At 44.0% G+C, this 23,236-nt stretch overlaps 2 protein-coding genes across 2 annotated transcripts in view; one reads left to right on the forward strand and one right to left on the reverse strand.

Moving 5' to 3' along the window:
- Window positions 1-10,990, forward strand: part of LOC145397606 (solute carrier family 23 member 2-like) — a 24,269-nt gene extending 13,279 nt beyond the window's left edge. The window contains exons 4-12 of the mRNA XM_080270647.1: window positions 1,148-1,274; window positions 2,108-2,228; window positions 2,504-2,645; window positions 3,882-3,995; window positions 4,444-4,583; window positions 5,424-5,663; window positions 6,681-6,810; window positions 7,307-7,436; window positions 10,966-10,990. Coding sequence (XP_080126773.1) covers window positions 1,148-1,274; window positions 2,108-2,228; window positions 2,504-2,645; window positions 3,882-3,995; window positions 4,444-4,583; window positions 5,424-5,663; window positions 6,681-6,810; window positions 7,307-7,436; window positions 10,966-10,990 — 1,169 coding nt within the window. The remainder of the gene's footprint in view (window positions 1-1,147; window positions 1,275-2,107; window positions 2,229-2,503; window positions 2,646-3,881; window positions 3,996-4,443; window positions 4,584-5,423; window positions 5,664-6,680; window positions 6,811-7,306; window positions 7,437-10,965) is intronic.
- LOC145397607 (uncharacterized) lies at window positions 10,955-19,525 on the reverse strand. The gene is made up of 2 exons (XM_080270648.1): window positions 19,290-19,525; window positions 10,955-11,187 (listed from the first exon to the last, which is right to left on the reverse strand). The coding sequence occupies exons 1-2, from the start codon at window positions 19,523-19,525 to the stop codon at window positions 11,133-11,135; spliced, it is 291 nt and encodes a 96-aa protein (XP_080126774.1). The 3' UTR covers window positions 10,955-11,132.
- Between the last annotated feature and the right edge of the window lie 3,711 nt (window positions 19,526-23,236).

A 23,236-nucleotide genomic window follows, 5' to 3' on the forward strand; every position in this document is an offset into this window, starting at 1 on the left:
CATATGCAGATGACTCAACACTACATAGTTCATTCACACTCAGACATCCATTTACAAAGTCTAATATCTCTACCTCTCAACTCAGTACAGCCATCTCCATAAATCAAGATCTATCTACAATCAGTGAATGGGGACAAAACAACCTTGTCTCTTTTAGTGCTAGTAAAACTAAATATATACAGTTTACTAATAGACAGATATTGCCAGATTCGTACATTACCTTCAGTGCTACTAATATTCCCATCTCCAAAAGTATTGAAATTCTTGGTGTCTCACTTAACAGTGCCCTCAGCTGGACCTCTCATGTCAGATCACTTGCTAAAACCGCCTCAAAGAAACTTGGATTATTGTACTGAGTCTGTAACTTCTTCGCCGATGAGCAGTTAGCTATGATTTATAAGAGTCATGTGCGCTCTCAGCTTGAATATTGCTCACCCTTGTGGAATGGTTGTGGAGAGGTTGCATTAAGACAACTAGACAAAATTCAGAATAAAGCTGTTAGAATCATTAACAACCCTGCCATTACATATAAACTACCTCCCCTGCAAGTAAGAAGGAATGTTGCCTCCCTTGCATTATTTTACAGATATTTTTTTGGCAAATGCTCAGACGAAGATGCGTCCATGGTGTCACCTCTCTATGCCTTCCCTCGTGCTACACGGGCATCTGGTAGCCCTCATGACTGGAATGTCACTCAACCATATTGCAGAACTTCTGCCTATCAGAATTCTTTCATTCCCCGAACTGCATCTCTCTGGAACTCGCTTCCCCAGAGTTGTTTCCCTCCAAATTTCAACCCACAGCTGTTCAAGTCTAATTGTTACAGATATTTTATGAACAGAGGACACCAGTAATCTGGTGTATGGATTATTTTTTTTTACCCATTTGTTTTTCCTTCCTCCGTTCTGTTATTTATAAAAAAAAATATATATGGATAGATAAATAGATAGACAGATAGACATGTAGATAGATAGATGCAGTAGATAGAGTAGGATACATATGTGGGGTGCAATAGTGAACACCAAACCCAGTGTAAAGTGTAGAGTAGGATCGTTCTTGCATGGGGCGCTAACACACCAAGCCCAGTGTGGTGAGGTGTAGAGTAGGAACGTCCATGCAGGGGGCGCTAACTCTCCTCCACATACAGGTCTAGAGGGTCTGCTACTCATGATGGTCACCCCCCTCACCATAGTGGCCACCGTCGCCATGTTGGGCCTCTCCCTCGCCTCCGTCAGCTGCAAACAGGCCTCCTCCCACTGGCCCGTCGCGGCGGTGTAAGTGCGTGTGTTTGCGTGCGTGTGTGTGTGTGTGAGAGAGAGAGAGAGAGAGAGAGGGAGGGAGAGAGAGAAACTGTGTGTGTGTGTGTGTGTGTGTGTGTGTGTGTGTGTGTGTTTTGCAGTGGTGTAAGTGTGTGTGTGTGTGTGTGTGTGTGTGTGTGTGTGTGTGTGTGTATGTTGCAGTGGTGTAAGTGTGTGTGTGTGTGTGTGTGTGTGTGTAATGCAAGGATATTAACATCTTAAGTCGCCCTCTTTTCCTTCTTCTCTCTCTCTCTCTCTCTCTCTCTCTCTCTCTCTCTCTCTCTCTCTCTCTCTCTCTCTCTCTCTTTCTCTCCTAGTCAGTCTCTCATTCTCCATTCACTTCATCTTCCTCATCTTCGAACTCTTTGGCTAAATCGCTTGTTGCCCAAAATATAACCGCCATGTGTTTATATGATACTTGAGGGCACCCACCATCCACTCACTTGATGTAGTTCTGCCATGAAGTTCGTAACAAGCCAAGCATCTTCGTGTACCCCAGGAAACTATTTACGTTGGGTGGTAACCATGGCAAAAAAAAAATTTCAATAACAGCAGAGGAAGAAAAAACGATTGAATAAAACAAAAAAAAACAGTCCAAACAAGAACAAGAACACAAACAACAACAACAACAACATTATTCACACGTCTATTTTATTATTATTATTATTATTATTATTATTATTATTATTATTATTATCATCATCATCATCATCATCAATATTATTACTGTTACTATTATTATTATTGTTATTATTATTATTATTATTATTATTATCATTATTATTATTATTATTATTATTTTTGTTCAGGCACCTGTTACTGCTGGTGTTGGTGTCTCAGTACTTCAAGAGGGTCAAGACGCCCCTCCCCTTCTACTCCCGTGGCCGCGGCTGTCACGTCAGGTGGCTCCCCCTCTTCACCTACTTCCCCGTGAGTACCTGCACACACCTCACGCCCTTGTAGCAAAACTGGGTACGCAGAGCTGTAGGAAGGGCCTTACTTATTGACGGGCACTTATAGAACACCCGTAGTAGTAGTAGTAGTAGTAGTAACGCCAGGCTCATTGGAACGTGACTCCTGTAGACTGTAAACTTAACCTGCCCTTCTGCTTATCATCCTCCCTTGTATACTCCACTACCATCACCCCCACACCTACACCCCCACACCCCTCCTGCACACCCCCACTAACCCCACCCGCTCGTCAGCTGCTCCTAGTAACGCTGCTGACGTGGGCGGGGTGCTGGGTGCTGACTGTTGCCGATGTGCTGGCCAGGGACTCAGCAGCCAGGACAGACCGCTCCGGGGCACTGCTGGCTGAGGCACCTTGGTTTAGAATTCCGTACCCAGGTGAAGTGTGTTTATTATTATTATTATTATTATTATTATTGTTATTATTATTATTGTTTTTATGATTGTTATTATTATCTTTATCATTATTATTGTTGTTATTATTATTATTATTATTGTTATTGTTATTATTGTTATTATTATTATTATTATTATTATTATTTCACTCATCTTTAATGCCGGGAACAACTGCCTAGCCCCGGGCTCCTACGCATCTCATGGGGCAGTGTAGGATTGGATGATGGATGGATGGATGGATTATTATTATTATTATTATTATTTTTATTATTATATATATATATTTTTTTTACTATGTCTTGGCCTAAAATTACCGTCTCTCCATCTTGAATGCTGAGTTGTAGCAATAGATTAACAACAGAGTATGATGCTAGTCACGAAGAAGTGCCGTGGGAAGGATGTTGGGCCGTAGGATGCTAGTCACAAAGAAGTGCTGTGGGATGGATGTAGGGCCGTAGGATGCTAGTCACGAAGAAGTGTTAGGTTAATATGAAAAAGGTTTAGCAGAGACTTCGAAAAAATTTAGGGGTATTGTGGACGCCCTGAACACTTTTTCCTTAGCGATTTATCCTGCCTGTTATACCTTGACATTAGGTTTTGAAGTATTTATCTTGCTTTTGAGTTATTTATCAGTTATTTATCTTGCTTTTGAGTTATTTGTGTTATTTATCTTGCTTTTGAGTTATTTATCTGTTATTTGTGATGCTTCTGAGTTATTTGTCTGTTATTTATCTTGCTTTTGAGTTATTTATCTTGCTTTTGAGTTATTTATCTGTTATTTATGATGCTTTTGAGTTATTTATCTGTTATTTATGATGCTTTTGAGTTATTTATATGTTATTTATCTTGCTTTTGAGTTATTTATGTGTTATTTATCTTGCTTTTGAGTTATTTATGTGTTATTTATCTTGCTTTTGAGTTATTTATGTTATTTATCTTGCCTTTGAGTTATTTGTGTTATTTATCTTGCCTTTGAGTTATTTATCTGTTATTTATCTTGCCTTTGAGTTATTTATCTTATTTATGATGCTTTTGAGTGATTTATCTTGCTTTTGAGTTATTTATCTGTTATTTATCTTGCATTTTGAGTTATTTATCTGTTATTTATTTGTTATTTATCTTGCTTTTGGGTTATTTATCTGTTATTTATCTTGCTTTTTCAGTTATTTACCTCCCTAACGTTATTGCTCCTGACTTAACCCTCTCTCTCCCGCGCAGGCCAGTGGGGGGGGATGACCGTCAGCGTGAGTGGCGTAGTGGGGATGCTGGCCAGCGTGATTGCGTCAGTGATTGAGAGCATCGGCGACTACAATGCCTGTGCCGATATATGCCGTGAGTAGAGAGAGAGAGAGAGAGAGAGAGAACATTGCACGTACATGACCTACACACACACATACACACACACACACACACACACACACACACACACACACACACACACACACACACACACAGAAACATTCCACTTACATAACCACTATGATTTTCACTTTAATTTGGCCTAAGAGAGAGAGAGAAAGAGAGAGAGACAGACAGATAGACAGACAGAGATAGACAGACAGACCATTACACTTACATAACCACTATGATTTACACTTAGAGAGAGAGAGAGAGAGACAGACAGACAGACAGACAGACCATTACACTTACATAACCACTATGATTTACGCTTAGAGACAGACAGACAGACCATTACACTTACATAACCACTATGATTCACACTTAGAGAGAGAGAGAGAGAGAGAGAGATGATAGTGTACTGGGTCCTCTCCCCCGTTAGAGGTGGTGTCCCCGCCCCTTCACGCGGTGACACGGGGCTGTGGTATGGAGGGGCTGGGGAGTGTCCTGGCGGGAATATTTGGCACCACCACCGGCACCGCATCCTATACCGGCAACATCACCCTTATTGGCATGACAAAGGTGAGGTCAGGGGAGGTCAGGTCAGGGTAGTTAGGGTAAGGTTAGGGTAAGTTGGGTAAGGTCAGGTGAGGTTAGGTTAGGTAGGGTACGGTTGGGGTAGGTTAGGTTAGGTTAGGTAGGGTAAGGTTAGGTTAGGGTAGGTTAGGTAGGGTAGGTTAGGTTAGGTTAGGTAGGGTAAGGTTAGGTCAGGGTAGGTTAGGTTAGGTTAGGTAGGGTGAGGTTAGGGTTGGTGAGGTAGGGTAAGGTCAGGGTAGGTTAGGTTAGGGTAGGAGAGGTCAGGTTACATTAGATTAGTTACAGTTTGATTGGATTTGTTCAGGTTACACAAGGTTAGGTGAAGGTATTGTTTGTTTTGGTTAGGGCAGGTGAGGTCACGTAATATTGGGTTAAGTTAGGTCATGCTGGGTTAGGGTAAGGTTTGGTTGGGTCCATTCTTTGCTTAGTGTATATTTCTCCTCTGTATATATATATGTGTTTAGATCGTATACCTTTTTCTTATGTCCTTTGGAAGTAAATTTATTCTTCGTCTCTTTCTGTGTTTAGAGTATTTTCCTCTGTTTTGTATTTAGAAAGTATATATATTTTTCTCCACATCTTCTGTGCATAGTATACGTTTCCTCGTCTCTATACTCACTCTCTCTCTCTCTCTCTCTCTCTCTCTCTCTCTCTCTCTCTCTCTCTCTCTCTCAGGCCATATTAAGTAAAGATCATAGCGGTTATGTGAGTGTAATGGTCTGTCTGTCTCTGTTTGTCTGTCTGTCTGTCTGTCTCTCTCTCTCTCTCTCTCTCTCTCTCTCCAATTTTACGTATGTGTGTCTGCATTATTTTGTGTGGTTGCAGGTGGCCAGTCGTCGTGTGGTGCTGTGGTGTGGTGGTATCATGCTGGTGCTGGGGGTGTTCTGCAAGTTCTGTGCTGTGTTCGCCACCATCCCTGAGCCTGTTCTGGGAGCCAATCTCATCTTCATGTTCTCCCTCATCACCGGTATTGCCTTCTCCACCCTCAGGCTCATCAATCTTACCTCCGTCAGGAACCTCTTCGTCTTGGGCTTCTCCGTCTTCATGGGACTCGCCCTGCCTGATGTGAGGACGGGTTCCCTAGCTCCTTTCCCTGTGCGATTCAGTTGGCGTATTACTTGTCTCCTTCTGGGATTTGTATGTGTGTGTGTTGGGACTTGCTGTGTGTGGAGTATGGGTCTGGCTTACTCGTGTAGTCAGTTCCATCCATCCATCCATCTGTCCTTCCATCCATTCATCCATCCATTCATTCATTCATTCATTCATCCATCCATCCATCCATCCATTCATTCATTCATTCATTCATCCAACTATCCATCCATTCATACATTCACTCAGTCATCCATCCATCCATCCATCCATCCATCCATCCATTTATTCATCCATCCATCCATCCATCCATCCATCCATCCATTCATTCATTCATCCATCCATCCATTCATTCATTCATTCATCCATCCATCCATCCATCCATCCATCCATCCATCCATCCATCCATCCATTCACCCATCCATCCATCCATCCATTCATCCATCCATCCATCCATCCATCCATTCATTCATTCATTCATCCATCAATCCATCCATCCATCTATGAAGAGTGAAAAACTTATCTGATGGTAGTTAATAATAATAATAATAATAATAATAATAATAATAGTAGTAGTAGTAGTAGTAGTGGTTGTATTGATAGTGATGATGATGTGATGAATAATATTACTGATGATAATACTGATGAAGGTATTAACAACAGTAATAATAATAATAATAATAATAATAAAAATAATGATAATAATAATAATAATAATAATAATAAAAATAATGATGTTAATAATAATAATAATAATAATAATAAAAATAATGATAATAATAATAATAATAATAATAATGTCTTACGCTCCTCATGGGGCAACGTAGGATTGGATGATGGATGGATAATAATAATAATATTAATGATAATAAAAATAATAATAATAAAAATAATAATAATAATAATAATAATAACAATAACAACAACAATAATAATAATAATAATAATAATAATAATAATAATAATAATAATAATTCTCTCTTCTTCCTTCAGTGGGCCAGCCGCAACCCTCACGCCATCAACACAGGCATCTCATCCTTGGACAACACACTTACGGCACTGATACAGACCGCCATGTTTGTAGGAGGATTTTTCGCCCTCGTCCTTGATAATGCCATTCCGGGTACAGTTGTGTGCAAAAGTTGTGGCCTTCCCTGTTCGTATTTCTTCTCTCCATGGAATTTCTTCTTAGTACAGTTGCCTTCAAAAGTTCCCTCGCCTCTCCTGCCTTTTTTTTTTAATCTGGTTTTATAATACAGTTGCTGTCAAAAGTTCTGCCTGCTACACTTAACCATCGTCTTTCGTAACATATTCCTAGTAGCGATTTATTATATACATCAGTGTCTTACGGTTAGGGCAGTTTCTTCTCTCTCTCTCTCGTCGGTAATGGAAGCTCCGTAACACCTATTCGTAATTGATTTATTTTACTTATTACACCTTACCGTCCTTAGCTGTGTTATATAAATCCTTCCAGTATCATCACACTCTCCATAAATAACATACAAAAGAATACTAGCCAGCCGTAACCAAAAATAAATCGGTAAGGAATAGGTGTTAGTGAGCTTCCATGCCCAGCGACAAGCCTCTAACTCTAATCTCTAATCTCTAACCCCCCCCAGGCACAGCGAAGGAGAGAGGCCTGATGAACTGGGTATATCATCAGCAAGGCCTTCACCCCACCCCACAACCAACCACACACCCCACCATCCATACATACGACTTGCCCTTCGGAATGGAGGCTGTCAGGAGGTATGTAGGGCGGGGCAAGGCAGGGGAGAGCAGGGTAGGATAGGGTGGAAGAGGACAGAGTAGGGTAGGGTAGGGTAGGGTAGGATTGGGTGGAAGGACAGAGTAGGACAAGGCTGTGGAGAGTAGGGTAGGAGTGTAGGGTAGAGAGGGCAGGGTAGGGTAGAGAAAAATAGGGCAGGGCAAGGGAGAGTAGGGTAGTGTAGGGTATAGAAGGATAGGGCAGAGGAGGGTAGGGTAGTGTAGGGTAGGGCAGGGCAGGAACGTATAGGGTAGGACAAAACAGGACAGCGTAGGATAAGACGACACAACATGACTTTTTGCAACTTTTTAGAGTGTGTGTGTGTGTGTGTGTGTGTGTGTGTGTGTGTGTGTGTGTGAGGGAGAGAGAGAGAGAGAGAGGGAGAGAGAGAGAGACATAGAGAGAGTGAGAGAGAGTATTTAATGACGAGTTTTTTCTTTTTTTCTTTCATAGGTGGAAGTGGACGAGATGGGTTCCTTTCCTGCCAACCTTTGCAGGATTTAGGAGGAGCAGGAGAGTTGGTGATGGCACTGCTGAGCCCTGCCACACTGCACCACTACACCACCACACCAGCACCACACCTTCCCCCTCCACTTCCACATCAGCCACAACCCCCCACCTGTGATGCTGAACGTTTCTACCACACCCACACCACGCTACCACCACACCCTCATCCATAACCATACCATACTACACCACACCACACCACCACACCCTCATGCATGACCACACCACACCACACCATACCACCACACCACATCACCGCACCCTTTCCCTCCACCATTTCTCTCACTCCCTCCATATCAACTCCACTGCACAGCCACCATTCCATCCTTCATCCAGTCCACCAATACACATCCACTCATACACTTCGGTCGTATTTTCCACCTCTAACACCTTTTCCTACGCGATTTATTTTGTTTATTATACCCTCCTATTCTGTGTTCCTTAAATCCGTCCCATATCGCCTTAATCTGCATCAGTAATATACAAAAGGATATTGACCAGCCATATCCGAAAATAAATCGCTAAGGAAGAGGTGTTAGGGAACAATACGAGCCTCAGAGGTGGGTCAAAACTTATAAGCAGGTGTTTGTTAATTACCTGTATTATTATTATTATTATTATTATTATTATTATTATTATTTTTATTATTACTGTTATTATTTTTATTATTATTATTATTATTATTATTATTATTGTTGTTGTTGGTGTTGATTTGTAGTAGTAATAGTAGTAGTGATGTTATTGTTGTAGTTGTTATTATCATTAGTAGTAGTAGTAGTAGTAGGAGTGGTAGTGGTATTTGTAGTAGTAATAGTAGTAGTGGTGTTATTGTTGTTGTTATCATTAGTAGTAGTAGGAGTGGTAGTGGTATTTGTAGTAGTAATAGTAGTAGTGGTGTTATTGTTGTTATTATTATTGTTATTTTTACCTCCACCAGCGAAGGTTGAGGAGGTTATGTATTCGCCTGTGTCTGTCTGTCTGTCTCGAAAAGTCATCAGTGAGTTTCAGCGATATTTTGTGGAAAGGTTAATGATAGGCCAAGAAAGTTGACCTAATTTTGAGGGGGCTCCGGATTCCGATGCAGGTCCTTTTAAATGGCACTGGCGGAGGTATGCGTTCTCTGAGTGCCTCCTAGTTATGTTATTGCTTAGTGCCTTCTAGTTAGTTATTGTTATTTGGTGTTGGTGCGTGGGTGGTGATGGTGATGGTTATTGCACCCATACACCTAGCGCAAGTGTGTGTGTGTGTGTGTGTGTGTGGATAGATTGATAGGTAGATTGTGTGTCTGTGTCTGTGTATGTGTGTGTGTGTGTGTGAATAGATTGATAGGTAGATGTGTGTGTGTGTGTGTGTGTGTGTGTGTGTGTGTGTGTGTGTGTGGATAGATGTAGATAGATTGATAGGTAGATGTGTGTGTGTGTGTGTGTGGATAGATATAGATAGATTGATAGGTAGATGTGTGTGTGTGAAAACTGCCCATCTCAGTTTATATCATGTTTCTACCTAACTTGGTGAACTAGTTAAGGGTCAGCCATGGAACTGACCTTTTTTTTTTTTAATAGAGCAATAGGTCACAGGTGGAGGTCACAGGGAAGGGTCATTACAAAGAGTCTATCCGATTTAGAGCACACTTGGTGGGAGGCATGAGGGTAAGAGAAAAATTAAGTAGCAAAATCTTAAGAAATATCAAAGGTCAGGGTAAGAGGGCAAAGTCAGACGTTCATCCCAGTGACCCGTAGCCTCGTGGGTCAAGATAGCTCCCTAACACCTTTTCCTAAGCGATTTATTTGTCTTATTGCACCTTCCTATTCTTCTGTGGTGTAAATCCTTCCAACGTCACCATACTCTGCATAAAAATGGCTACTGTTTTTATTTATATTTTTTTCTTTTTAAACAACCCTAATTAATTTCTTATAAACAGTGATAAATGTTAATAAAGTTGTAATGACGCGTGACTTATTTAATTAGGTGATGACGGTGGTGATGATGATGATGATGACGACGGTGGTGGTGATGATGATGATGATGACGGTGGTGGTGGTGATTATGATGATGATGATGACGGTGGTGATGATGGTGATGGTGGTGGTGGTGGTGATGATGATGATGATGACGGTGGTGATGATGATGATGATGACGGTGGTGATGATGATGATGGTGGTGGTGATGATGATGATGATGATGAGAACGGTGGTGATGATGATGATGACGGTGGTGATGATAACGATGATGGTGATAACGGTGATGATGATGACGGTGGTGATGATGATGATGCAGGATAGTTATGCATTTGAGAGAGAGAGAGAGAATGCTAAATTTACAGTCGTAACTAGGAGAGAGAGAGAGAGAGAAATTTACAGTCGTAACTAGGAGAGAGAGAGAGAGAGCTAAATTTTCAATCTTAACTAGGAGAGAGAGAGAGAGAAGCAGATTTACAATCGTAACTAGGAGAGAGAGAGAGAATCAAGTTTACAATCGTAACTAGGAGAGAGAGAGAGAATCAAGTTTACAATCGTAACTAGGAGAGAGAGAGACCTAACTTTAGTCATAACTAGAAAGCCTCACTCCCATAACTCACATGAGAAGGAACAAAAAAGAAAGACGTATTACCATCCATTTTTAATACAACATTTCTGAAAACATAAGGCAAGAAAAGGTAGGCTAATTTTTACATCCAGTTACGCGGCCTTATTTATGGATATTACACAAACTGAAAAAAAAAAAAAAAAAAAAAGTCAACTCAAACCGTATAGGCAAAAAATAAAAGACCATATATTTTTTCCTGTGGCGAGGTTGGGGACGAGAGATGCCGAAGTGTAGACGTAATTGGATATTCACGGTTTAGATTTTGTCGGGTTTGGCTCGTGAAATATTAATGGACAAGCCTGTGGAGATGATAAAAAATAAATAAATAAATAACTGACCATATAAAGGAGTAAATAAATAGATAAATACTGTGGCAGATATGAAAACATTTACATTTCAACTCCCCGGAATCGTCAGTTTGTTTACCACGGTGACGTCATAGAGCCCATCTCACTCCGGGGGACGGTCTCCGCTAATACACATTCCTTTCTTTTTATTCCTTCCCTCTCGTGTTGCGCCGCCGTGGTAAGGTCTATAGGTGCAAGGTGTGGGTAGGGGAGGTCAGGGAGGGGGACAGTTCAGCCTCAGTAGTCGTATACGTCACCACGATGACCTAGGGCGTCTCCTCGCTTGCCGAACCTGTAATAAGACAAAGATAGATGTTGCCTTTTGAATCTAGAATCCGTATTGAGTTCACAGATATAAGAAAAGCCAAATTTTTTATTGGTTCCTTTGCCTAATAGTAACAAAAAGTGCCTAAGATTATTTAATATGGTTTTTATGAATTTGACTTAGTAATCATAGAGAATTACGTAATCATATTTATAAACATTCTCAACTTAAGGATCTTTGAATATGACCAAGTAAACGTCGCCTAGCATCCGGGCCCGTATTCTCGTCGGTTAAGGAAGCTCCCTAACACCTTTTCCCAGGCGACTTATTATTTTTCTTACTACACCTTACTGTCCTTTTCTGTGCTATAAAAATCCTTCAAACATCGCCATACTTAGTGTAATGCTGTGTTTTTAACCCTTTAGCCGCGGGTGTCATTCCAGAATGACATCGACAAAACTGGACCAAACCGCGGATGTCATTCTGGAATGTTCGTGAATATTTTGAACACCGCGCGTTTTTCCTGTGCCAAATTGTCTCACGCAAGAGTAGCTGTCGAGTTCTTTCATGCCAGCCATCCCACACCTCTATCCTCCCACCCCGAGGGGCCCCCCCCCCTGCCCTGACATGCATCAGTCAGTATCTGTCCAGCTCTGTGCGTGATAATGGCGCTCTGTCCCGACTCATCGTCGCTCGCTTCCTCCTCGCAAATGATCAGTGCTACTGTGCCTTCGACCTCTACACCGGTGAAGGAACTGCTGACGGCGAGGCAGAAGGGGTTGAGCACTCCAGAAATTAGAACAGAACTGGACAAAACTGTAAGTACTACTCTGGATTGTGGCAGTGAGAGTGATACACTTACAGCAAGTAGTGACGATTTTGCAGTGATTGGTGGTGAACCCTTTACCATTGACAGTGACAGTGATGAAAGTGAGCGTGTAGTTTCTCCCCCACCACCCCCAACTTACTCTGGGAAAGGGAAGGCGCCTATGGGGAAAATTGGTGTTGCACGTGGGAAGGGAGTGAAGCGCAGACTTACGTCTCCTACACCAGGCCCTAGTAAGCATTTCCCACCACTTTCCCGTTCCCCTAGCCCTATTGCCCTCACATCATCTTCATCTTCTGCCGTGCCCTGTCCTCAGTCTACATCATCTGAGGAATATGAATTCCCAGAGCCTGCACAGCGAGGGAAGGCAGGCCGTGCAGGCAGGGTAAGCAGGGCAGGCTGGCCTAGAACAAAGGGGATGCGTGGCAGTTGGAGGGCAAAGCTGGGCGATAAGCGAGGTGATAAGCGGGGAAGAAAGGGTCAAATTTCACCACACACCAGGTCAGTAACCCCCCCGCCTGCCCCCTGCTCATCTCCCTCACCCTCGCCACCCCCCTCCCGCTCGCCTCCTGCCTCACCCCCCTCCCGCTCGCCTCCTGCCTCACCCCCCTCCCGCTCGCCTCTTGCCTCACCTCCTGCCTCACCCATTGCCTCCACCTCAGCTCCTTCTCACGGGGAAACGAGTGCAATGCGACCTGCCACTTCCACTGAACCACACACAGGGAAAGTTGATGCATTTGTTTGGTCTGACGGTGCAGATTTTCAGCCACACAATCCACCGTTTGATATGACAAATGCTGGAATACAGCCTGCCTTTCCATGCAACGCAGGAGATGATGTTGTTGACTACTTCCTGGCCTTCATGGATGACGAAATCGTGCAGCATGTCAGCGATGAGACCAATAGGTATGCAGCTCAGTGTGCAGCAGAAGGGCTGGGACCTGTTGGCTCACCAAAGCAAGTGTCGTGGTTGCCTGTCGGGATCAGAGAGCTGTATGTGTTCTTTGCACTGATGTTCTTGATGCCCCATATCAAGAGACATTAGTTGGAGGAGTACTGGCTCGTGGATGACATTACTTCTATCCCAACATTCGGGAAGTATATGTCACGGGATCGGTTCCGACAGCTGCTAGGATACCTGCACTTCGCTGATAATGGAAACCCGTCCCAAACTGACCCTTTGTGGAAAGTGAGGGATTTTCTCAACAGGATTAGGGATCGATTTATGCGATTTTTCCGTCCTATGCAGAAAGTCGTCATAGACGAATCCCTGGTATTGTTCAGAGGACGTCTCAAATTCATGCAGTACATCCCCAGCAAACGCCACCGCTTTGGGATAAAGTTCTTTGTGCTGTGTGACTGTGAGATGGGGTATATGCTTGATTTCGTTATCTACTCTGCAAGCACAATGGACGTGAACAGGAAAGACCCCCTTGGCTTCTCTGGCTCCGTTGTAAAAGTGCTGATGGAGAGGTATTTTGGTGGGAATCATGTGCTGTACACAGACAATTATTACACAGCACCGAAACTCTCCAAATACCTGGCTGAACACGGCATTGGCACTGTTGGCACTGTACGGAGCTATAGGAAAGAGTGGCCAAGTTTCCCAGAAGCATCATCCTCATCCAAGGGAGATGTGCACCTGAAGAAGTCAGACAAGCTTCTGGCGATCAGGTGGCTTGACAAGAAGGTCGTGAATATGATCAGCACCATCCACAAGGGGGAATTGCAGAGAACTGGGAAGGTCAGCTACAGGACGGGAGAGCCAATCATGAAGCCTGATGCCGTCATTGATTACAATGTGAACATGAGACTTGTTGATAAGTCTGATATGATGATTGGCGAAATAGACTGTCTCAGGAGAAACACCCGATGGTACAGGAAGGCTTGCCTGCACATGCTCGATATGTGCATGCTCAACGCCTTCATCCTCTACAAGACACAAGTCGGGGGCATAAGGCAACCATCCCTGAGACAGTTCTCCAAGACTGTCGTGCAGCAGCTGCTTGCACGATTTGGTCAGGTGACCAGGTGACGGCATTGATCCCAAGGCGCCTCGACACTCTGACACACAACCTGACCGTCTTGAGTGCCGCAATTACATGAGCCGGCACCAGCTTGTGAAATTGCCTCTTACCGCAGGCGGCAGGTTGTCACAGGGCCGCTGCAGAGTATGTCATAACACCACACGGAGGCCTCGGACGAGAAAAATGAGCACACACCAGTGCCAGGAATGCCAAGTCGCTCTCTGTGTGACTCCGTGCTTTGGCGAGTACCACTCTCTGAGTAAATACTGAAAGTGAGTGATATACAGTGATGCGACAGTGACGTGCTTTACCAGTAATTGTGTAATGGATAATGTAGTAATAAGGGATATTTTGCCTAGAAAAAAATGTAAATATTGGCCAGTATAATAAGTGATATTGTAATAAGAGAATCTGCGGCACTTATGTAATTCTGCGGCACTTGTGTAATTCTGTGATGCGACAGTGACGCAATATAGTAATAAGTGCAGTGTAAATATAATGTATATTGCCCAGATTATATGTAAAATAATATTAGAAGTTAGAAATAATGAAGAGATCGCCGCTAACCAAACGTCAGTGAGCGGATGAAGCCGCAGTGAAGTGCGGGCGCAGCCGCAGTGAAGTGCCTTTTACCTACCTCAGTGAACACAGAGTGGGTGTTTATCGTATGTGCAGTGTTCATATAGGTTTATATTACTATTGTCAGAGAGTGGTTGGCATTTGGTACTGGTGTGTGGGGCGTAAAATAGTGATTTTACACCCCTCACATCTAACGGCACTGCCCGTCCTGTGAAAGTCAACAAAGTCATGAAACCTACATCAATGGAAAGCTGAAGGTTAGTACTTTCTAATGGTACCTTATTTTTTTTCTCTAGCTTTATTCTGTGCAGAGTTATTAAAGGTTAAAGGTTTGTTTACATTTGGCTGAAACCCCTGCGGGAGAGGACAGTCAGGCCAAAACAATGCCCGCGGTTAAACAGTTAAGGCGACTTCTCGTCGTAAAAACACGAGCTACTGGAACGGGGTCCGTTTGCTAGACCGGATGTAATGCACTAACAAAGGAACAGGACATAAAAATAGGCAGTATACCGTATCACATCTATTACTTAGGTCCTACTCATTACAGTGTATATACAATGGTATTTAGCATATAGGGGAACAGAGATACAGGATTACACTCGGCTTCACAGAATGATCACATATATATTAACACTATGACACAGGGAGATCGCAGGTATCCTTTAATGTCACTTGGAGGGTAGTTATGCAACTGGGGTTGTTCGTTTGAATTAATTATTATGGCACTTCAAGATAATAATAAACTGGGGCTGTTCACTTTAAGATCACTGAGATTGGGAGTCTGTTTCGAGGATATTACCATAATAGAGGTAGGGTGCGGATAGCGACACTCGACACTGTCACCTGGTCGCGGGGACACATACACTTGCCTTTCGGCTCACCCGCGCACCTACCTCTAGATTCACAGAAAACTCCCTGGTTCCTTGATGCGGGGAGGGACTGAATTATTTATCAATAGACACTTCTTACCCTGATGGCACGAGTTTCTGTTAGGCCACTGTTTAATATATTTTCCGTGTAAGCACTGTCACTGTACTCTGGATCACTGTCACTGTCACCGTCTTACCCTTGTTTCCTGGGTTGTTAGATCACTGTTTCACTTACTGTCAGGGAGGCTCACCTGTCTGGGGCCTCGACCTGAGGGGCGGCTCCTATCTTAGGGCCGCGCCGGTGGGGTGCAGGGAGGCCTTGTGGTCTGGGGGTCTCGACCTGATCGGGGGCCCTCGGGACTAGGGCCGAACAGCCGGAGCAGTCGGGCCTGCTTCCTTTGCCTCTGGGGAGTGAGGGAGCCTGGATCTCCGTCGTTGTAGACTGCGGCGGCGGGCCTGGGCGTCCTGGGACTGCGGGTGCTCAGGGGGAGAGGCGCCGTCAGGGCTGGGCTGCGGCAGCGTCTCCTGCAGGGCTCCGGCAGGGTCAAAGAACTCCCGGGTGTGGGCGGTAAGTCCGTTATCGGGCCTTGCCACCACTCTAGTGTCTCCTCCGGGCCTATAAGCCCGGATGGCGACGAAGGGCTCCCTGAAGGGAAAGAGGCTAAAGGGAGACTCATGCTCTTCGTGGTCCCTTGAGTGTGTCTATAGGTCTGAGTCGGGGCTCTACTTCCCCTATTGTTCTCCTTAGCTCTAGCCGTGAACTTGCCCGGCGTACGGGGGACACCTATAGGGTGATCGAGGTCGCCCTTTCGCCGTGGCAAGGTACCGCCGGCGTGGTGGTCCTCCCGCAGTAGGGGACAAACCGGAGTGAGGGGCTCAGAGGCCACACTCTCTCCAATACGGACAGATCCTACCTGCAGGGAATTCTCCACCCTGGTATGTGCCCCGGCCGGAGCCGAGTGTCTGCCCATACGGAAGACGACTAACGGGTGAACTGGTTCGCCCGTCCGTTGCGGCAAGGTACCGACCCCGGGACGCCGCTTCCGTAATTGGGTAGTGCTACACGTAAGGTAGCAGGGTCTCTCTACCCTGGACCGTATTCTGGCCGTAGCCAAAGAGCAACTGGAGAGGGATGCACACAGGCAACTCTCTCTCCTCAGTGTGTTAAGGCCGGAGCCTGGGGTCACCTTCCCCTCTACACACTCTGTTAGGCCGTAGCCTATGTCTATCACTTTCTCTTTCTTTAGGCCGTAGCCTTGGGCCTCCTGCCCTTGGGCCTCCTGCCCTAGAGGGTGTAACAAGACCGTCAATACGGTGTTACCTGGGACTGAATTCTTTTCAGTCCCACCCCTGGTCTGACGGTCACTACCCCGCCCGCACAGTAGTTCGGTTTCCCTGAACGCCTGGGGTTGGGGCACTTGCGGGGAATAGGGGCTCAGGGCCGTGATGCCCTGATGACCCTCTTGCCTGGGGTCACTAACCTCACCGGTGTGTCCTCCCGGGGTGGTGGTGGGGTGGCGGCTCGGTGGTGGGGTGGGGGGTGGTGAGGTGGGAGGTCCTGCGGCGGGCACGGCGGGCATTTTACTTAGCATAAATAACGTACAAGAGGAGAGTTAAGCGGTCATATCGCAAAATAAGTCGCAAAGGGAGAGGTGTTACGGAGCTTCCATACCCGACGAGAAAGGACCCTGGGAGACGTAAGCAATTTGAAAAGGGGGCGTAAAGACTCGTAGAAAAAATGACTTTCTCTCTCTCTCTCTCTCTCTCTCTGTAACGATGAGTTATTGCCTTGTATTCAGTAATTATATTCTGTCACATTTTTTTCTGTACCCGTGTATTATGTTGGTTTCTCTCCTTCATGTCCGCCTTCTCTCTCTCTCTCTCTCTCTCTCTCTCTCTCTCTCTCTCTCTCTCTCTTTCTCTCTCATTTTGTAGGTTCGAGAGAGAAGTGAAAATACGAGTAATTATATTCAAACACGAACGAAGTGAATGGATCTTGAATTTGGCTCTCAGTTATCTTGTTTTTGTTTTTTCATGAAGGGAACGATTTGCAGGCTCCTGGCCTTTGGTTCCTTCTTCCTTGCATATAAACAGACAGACCAACACCCAGTTAAGTACACACGTCCCTCAACCTCCCCCCATCTCTCGAAAAAGGATATGAAAAAAAAAAAAAATCGAAAAAGGATATAAAAAATTGCAGAACTGTTATGACATCCTGTGTTTTTTTTTTGTGTTTTTTTAATGCAAGAAAGAAGGAACCAAAGGCCAGGAGCCCGCAAACCGCTCTTTCCTCCAAGAAAAGACAAAAACAATACAAAAGAGAGCCAAATTCAAGATCCGTTCATTTCGAGATGCCTGGACACACTGCGTTTGAAAGACTGGAGATCATAGGAAGTCGAAAATACAGACGGAGGGAGACAGTTCCAGAGTTGACCTGTTGTATACACCTGGGTTAGCGTCCATCTGAGCTCCACCAAAAATAATAATAATTCTGTAATAAGTTTCAAAAGTCGATGATGGTAGGAAGTTGGGGGGATGGCAATTTTGACCAAGGCTAGGGGGGGAGGGGCCGAAAGTTTTGATAACCGCTGCGTTAGTGTTAAAAAAATAAAAATTAAACTTATGTCCATCCTTGATACGTCATTTCCTTACGAGATAACATGGATCATTTTGTTTAAGTATAGCCTGTGTCTGTTTACGTTTTCTCTCGTACTTTCTTCCGTGATGTTTATGTGAGTCACTGATACACTCAGATGCTTTACACGTATTTATATATAACAGATAGACGTTGGGAAATACGCATATTGTAGTAAATATTATCCCACGAGTATATTTATTTTGTTATGCAGGAAAATAAAGAGGAAATGTGGAAATCCTGCTGATGTTATTCTTGTTAATGGAATGTAAAGAAAATGGATGTGCTCCCCTCCTCTCTCTTCCTCGTATTTTCTTCGCATCCTCATTTCTCTCTCTCTCTCTCTCTCTCTCTCTCTCTCTCCTCCCTTTCCCTCCCTTCCCCTCCCCTCCCCTCTGACTCCTAATAAATTGTAACTGGAGTAGAATCCTCAATAACCCTCAATCATTCTCTCTCTCTCTCTCTCTCTCTCTCTCTCTCTCTCTCTCTCTCTCTCTCTCTCTCACACACACACACACACACACACACACACACACACACACACACACACACACACACACCACTATCATCTCCACCTTGAATACTGAGTTGTAACAGATTAACACTATGATGCTAGTCACGAAGAAGTGTAGCAAGGATGTAGAGCCGTGGTATTGTCTTATTCTGCCACTGAACTTCGTGAAATAAGCTGCAAAGGGCGAAAATCTGGGCCAAGTTAAGGTGAAAGGAGTGTAGAGGAATTTAGGTTATTGCTAGGAGAGACTGACTAGAAGAGTGTCTGTGAGGGAGGTGCAAGGGAAGGGGGAGCGGAAGACCGAGGATGAGAGGGATGGAGTGGAGAGATGTATGAGAGAGGGGGGTGTGAGTCGGGGAGAGGGGGCAGCGAAAGGCGAGAGGACAGGGTGACGTGGAGGTGATTTGTTTGTGGCCACCCCTTATGGGATTAAGGCGTCCGGGAATAGACAGATAGATAGATAGACAGACAAATAGATAGATTGATTAGTAGATAAAAATTGATTCATTGATTGATAGACAGATAGATAGATAGACAGAGATAAATAGACATAGATAAATAAATAAGTAGATAGAGATAGGTAGATAAATAGATAGAAGATAAATAAATAAGTAGATAGATAGATAGATAAATAGATAGATAGACACAAGACAGATAGATAGATAGATAAATAACCCACCTAGGCCTCCCAGCAATAGCAAAATAGGCATTGAGGGCGTCCAGATACTGCCGCAGCTCCCCGGGGGTCTTAAACACGGAGGGGCGGCTGGGGTACTGCAGTTCGGAGGGGTCCAGGCCCCCCCCCGCCAGCGCCGCCTCCCGGTACGCCTGCAGGGTGACGGAGGGAAGGCGGTCAGCACAGGCAGCACCCACCAGCACAACCCCCGCCATCACCACTACCAGGGAACACCGCATAGCCTGGGGGGATAGATAGATAAATAGATAGATAGATAGATGGGTAGATAGATAGATAGGCCGCACCCACCAGCACTACCACCGCCATCACCACTACCAGGGAGCACCTCATAGCCTGGGGGATAGATAGATAGGTAGATGGGTCGATAGATAGATTGGTAGATAGACATTGATAGGTAGATAGATGGATGAGAATATTGATAGGTACAGGGATATATAGAAGTACTGTAGATATAAGTGGATATACACTAGATAGATCGATAGATATACACTAGATAGATAGGAGGTAGGCATAGGTAGCACACATTAGCACCACCACTACTGCTACTACTATTATACAACTACTACTACTACTACTACTGGAGAGATCATGTAGGTCGAATCTCTCTCTCTCTCTCTCTCTCTCTCTCTCTCTCTCTCTCTCTCAGTAAAAGGGTGTAGTGTAAGTGTGAGCAGGATAGAGTGTCTGAGGATAATGGTGTGACCCCTTAATGGTGATGAGTAGTCTAGGGAGGGAAAGAGGGGGAGAGGAGGGGAGGGGAGGATGGTGGGGAGGGAGGAAGGGAGAAATGAAGGAGTGAGGAGGCAGGAAAAGGAAAGGTGGAGGGTTGAAGAGGCGTGAGAGGGAGGGAGAGAGAGAGAGGAGTGGGGTTAGGGAGCGACATAGGAGAGGTGATGAGTGGTGAGTGGAAGGATGTGGAGAAAAGGAGAGAAAGTGGAGGAAATGGAGAGATGGAGGGAGAAGTGGAGGCTTGGAGGAAAAAGGAAGGGAAGGAGTGAAAGTGTGGAGGAAGAGGGAGGGAGGGAAGGGAGAGGGGAAGAGAAGGGAGGAAGAGATTATGTGAAGGAATGGTGATGATGATGGAGAGTCAGGGGAAGAAAGGGAGGAAAAAAGAGAGAGAGAGAGTGAGAGAGAGTAGGTGTGTGTGTGTGTGTGTGCGTGGTCCCGTATGTACACCTCCATAGGTCAATATTTACTTCATTATCGTTTACACCCTTAAGGCTAACTGTGGTGGTAGTTGTGGTAATTGTGGTGGTTTATAATTGTGGTAGTTTTAGTGGTACTGGTGGTGGGTGTGGTTGTGGTGATGGTAGTGTTGGTACTAGTAATATTAGTAGCGATATGGTGGTGGTGGTGGTTGTAGTTGTGGTGATGGTAATGTGGTGGTTGTGGTAGTTGTGGTGGTAAGGTATAAGTTGTTTTGTGATATTTGTGGTAGTGACGATGGTTGTGGTGGCGGTAGTGTTGGTGGTGGTGGTAGTGGTTGTTGGGCTTGTAATTTATTGTGGTAGTTGTGGTAAGGTGGAGTTATAGTAATGGATGTAGCGATGGTTGTACGTTGTGTTTCTCTCTCTCTCTCCTTCCCCTTCTCATCTTTTAATATTATTCTCTCCTCCTCCTCCTCCTCCTCCTCCTCATGCTTTAATACTTTTCTCTCCTTATATTTGTCTTCTTCGTCCCCTCATCCTTTACGCTCTCTCTCTCTCTCTCTTTCTCTCTCTCTTTCTCTCTCTCTCTCTCTCTCTCTCTCTCTCTACCAGTCTGTTTTTATATATCTCTCTCATTCTCTCTCTCCCTCTCCCTCCCCTCCCCAGTGTAGTGTAAGTGACACGACATAAAGGCGTTAATTACACCTCATTACCTTAGAACAACGCCTTATTGCGCCCCATATACATCCGATACACACACACACACACACACACACACACACACACACACACACACACACACACACACACACACACACACAGTATGATAACAGATAGACGGTTTGGTTTCAGAAAAGGAAAATCATGTGTTACTAATCTGTTGAGCTACTATGACAGAGTAACAAACACAATACAGGAAAGGGAAGGATGGGTGGACAGTATCTATTTAGACTTCAAGAAAGCTTTTGACACAGTACCACACCAAAGACTTTTATGGAAACTGTACCATCAAGGAGGAATTCGAGGCAAACTGTTTTGTTGGATGCAAGACTTTCTCATAAAAAGAGAAATGAGGACAGTACTAAGAGGAAACTACTCATCATGGAAAGAAGTGACTAGTGGAGTACCACAGGGTTCAGTGCTGGCACCAATCATGTTTTTAGTGTATATAAATGATATAAACAGTAACACTGGAAATGAGAGCTATCTGAATATGTTTGCAGATGATGCAAAAATACAAAGGAGAATTACTAGCACAGACTCTTGTAGGGAGCTACAAGAAGAATTAAATAAACTTCATGAATGGAGTAGTACATGGCAAATGGAATTCATTGTGGACAGGTGTCATGTAATCAAGTTTGGTACAAGTGGAAAAAGACCTGATTGGGATTATAAGTTAGGAAATAAAACCCTATACACATCAGAAAGAGAGAAAGACCTAGGTGTGATTATCAATAACAGACTATCTCCGGCTGACCACATCAGCGAGAAGGTACGGAACATGTATACACTGCTTGCAAATATGAGAATAGCATTCACATACATAAATGAAGACATGCTAAAAAGGATAATAACATCATTCATTAGACCAAACCTGGAATATGCATCAGTAGTCTGGAGTCCTCATCTCAAAAAGCATATAGACAAGATTGAAAAAGTTCAAAGGGCCGCTTCAAGATGGATACCAAGCTTAAGGGACCTAAGCTACGAAGAAAGACTAAATAAACTGAATCTACCAACACTACAGGAGAGAAGGAAAAGAGGTGACATGATAATGCTATGTAAGTGCATATCAGGAAAGGAGAAAATAGACATAAATGATTACTTAACATATGGAGAAGCATCAGCAAGAGGACACTGCAAAAAACTGCATAAGAAGAGAGGTGATAAAGACGTAAGGAAATTCAGTTTCCCAAACAGAGCAATTGATCAATGGAATGCACTACGAAATGAAATAGTGTGTGCCAAAACAATTCACAAATTTAAGGATATGTACGATAAATATGGTTTAAGACACGGGACAGTACGAGCTTGACTCATTCCTGTAAAGATACAATTAGGTAAGAACAATTAGGTAAGAACACACACACACACACACACACACACACACACACACACACACACACACACAGCTTCCTAGTACCTTAAGAGTAGGCATAATTTAGTCGACTACAGAAACATGTGATGCTATCCTTTTCATATGCATCTCCACACAAAACTCCATCCATATCTTTCCCTCGTCAGTTCCTTTGCCTCCACATCCTCCATCCTTCATCAATTTCTACATGAATTTACCCTATCCATCCCCTCTTACTATCCTTGTCTTATTCTAGTAGTTTAATCACACTTTTAGGGCTACTGCACATGCCACCACTTTGCTCTCCATATCAGTATCGCCGGGAGGTTAATTCGGATCGTCCCAGAACACTTCATTACACGCAGCAAAATAAAATCAGTCAGGAGAGAGACAGAGAGAGAGTTAATGATGTCTCCGTTTTCTGCATTCATTTGCACCGGAGACTCTGCTATTCTTACCAAGCTTCAGCGAATTAATCAGAAGACTTCAAAACACGTAAAGGAAGACCTGAACAGTAAGCAAAATAAAATCGATTAGTGTCTGTTAAAGTAAAGCAGTGATTATCTACTCCATTTTCTGTTTCCCTTTGCACTGGACACTTTGCTATTCGTAAAAGGCTTGTAAACACGTGGAGTATAAGGTAACTTAAGAACACTTAGCATCATAAATTCCTTTTTTGTAAGGCAAGATAAACCAGTAACTGA

Source organism: Coenobita brevimanus, chromosome 42 (genome assembly GCF_032717465.1).
Source record: "Coenobita brevimanus isolate Jiangsu-jjx chromosome 42, ASM3271746v2, whole genome shotgun sequence".
NCBI lineage: Eukaryota > Metazoa > Arthropoda > Malacostraca > Decapoda > Coenobitidae > Coenobita > Coenobita brevimanus.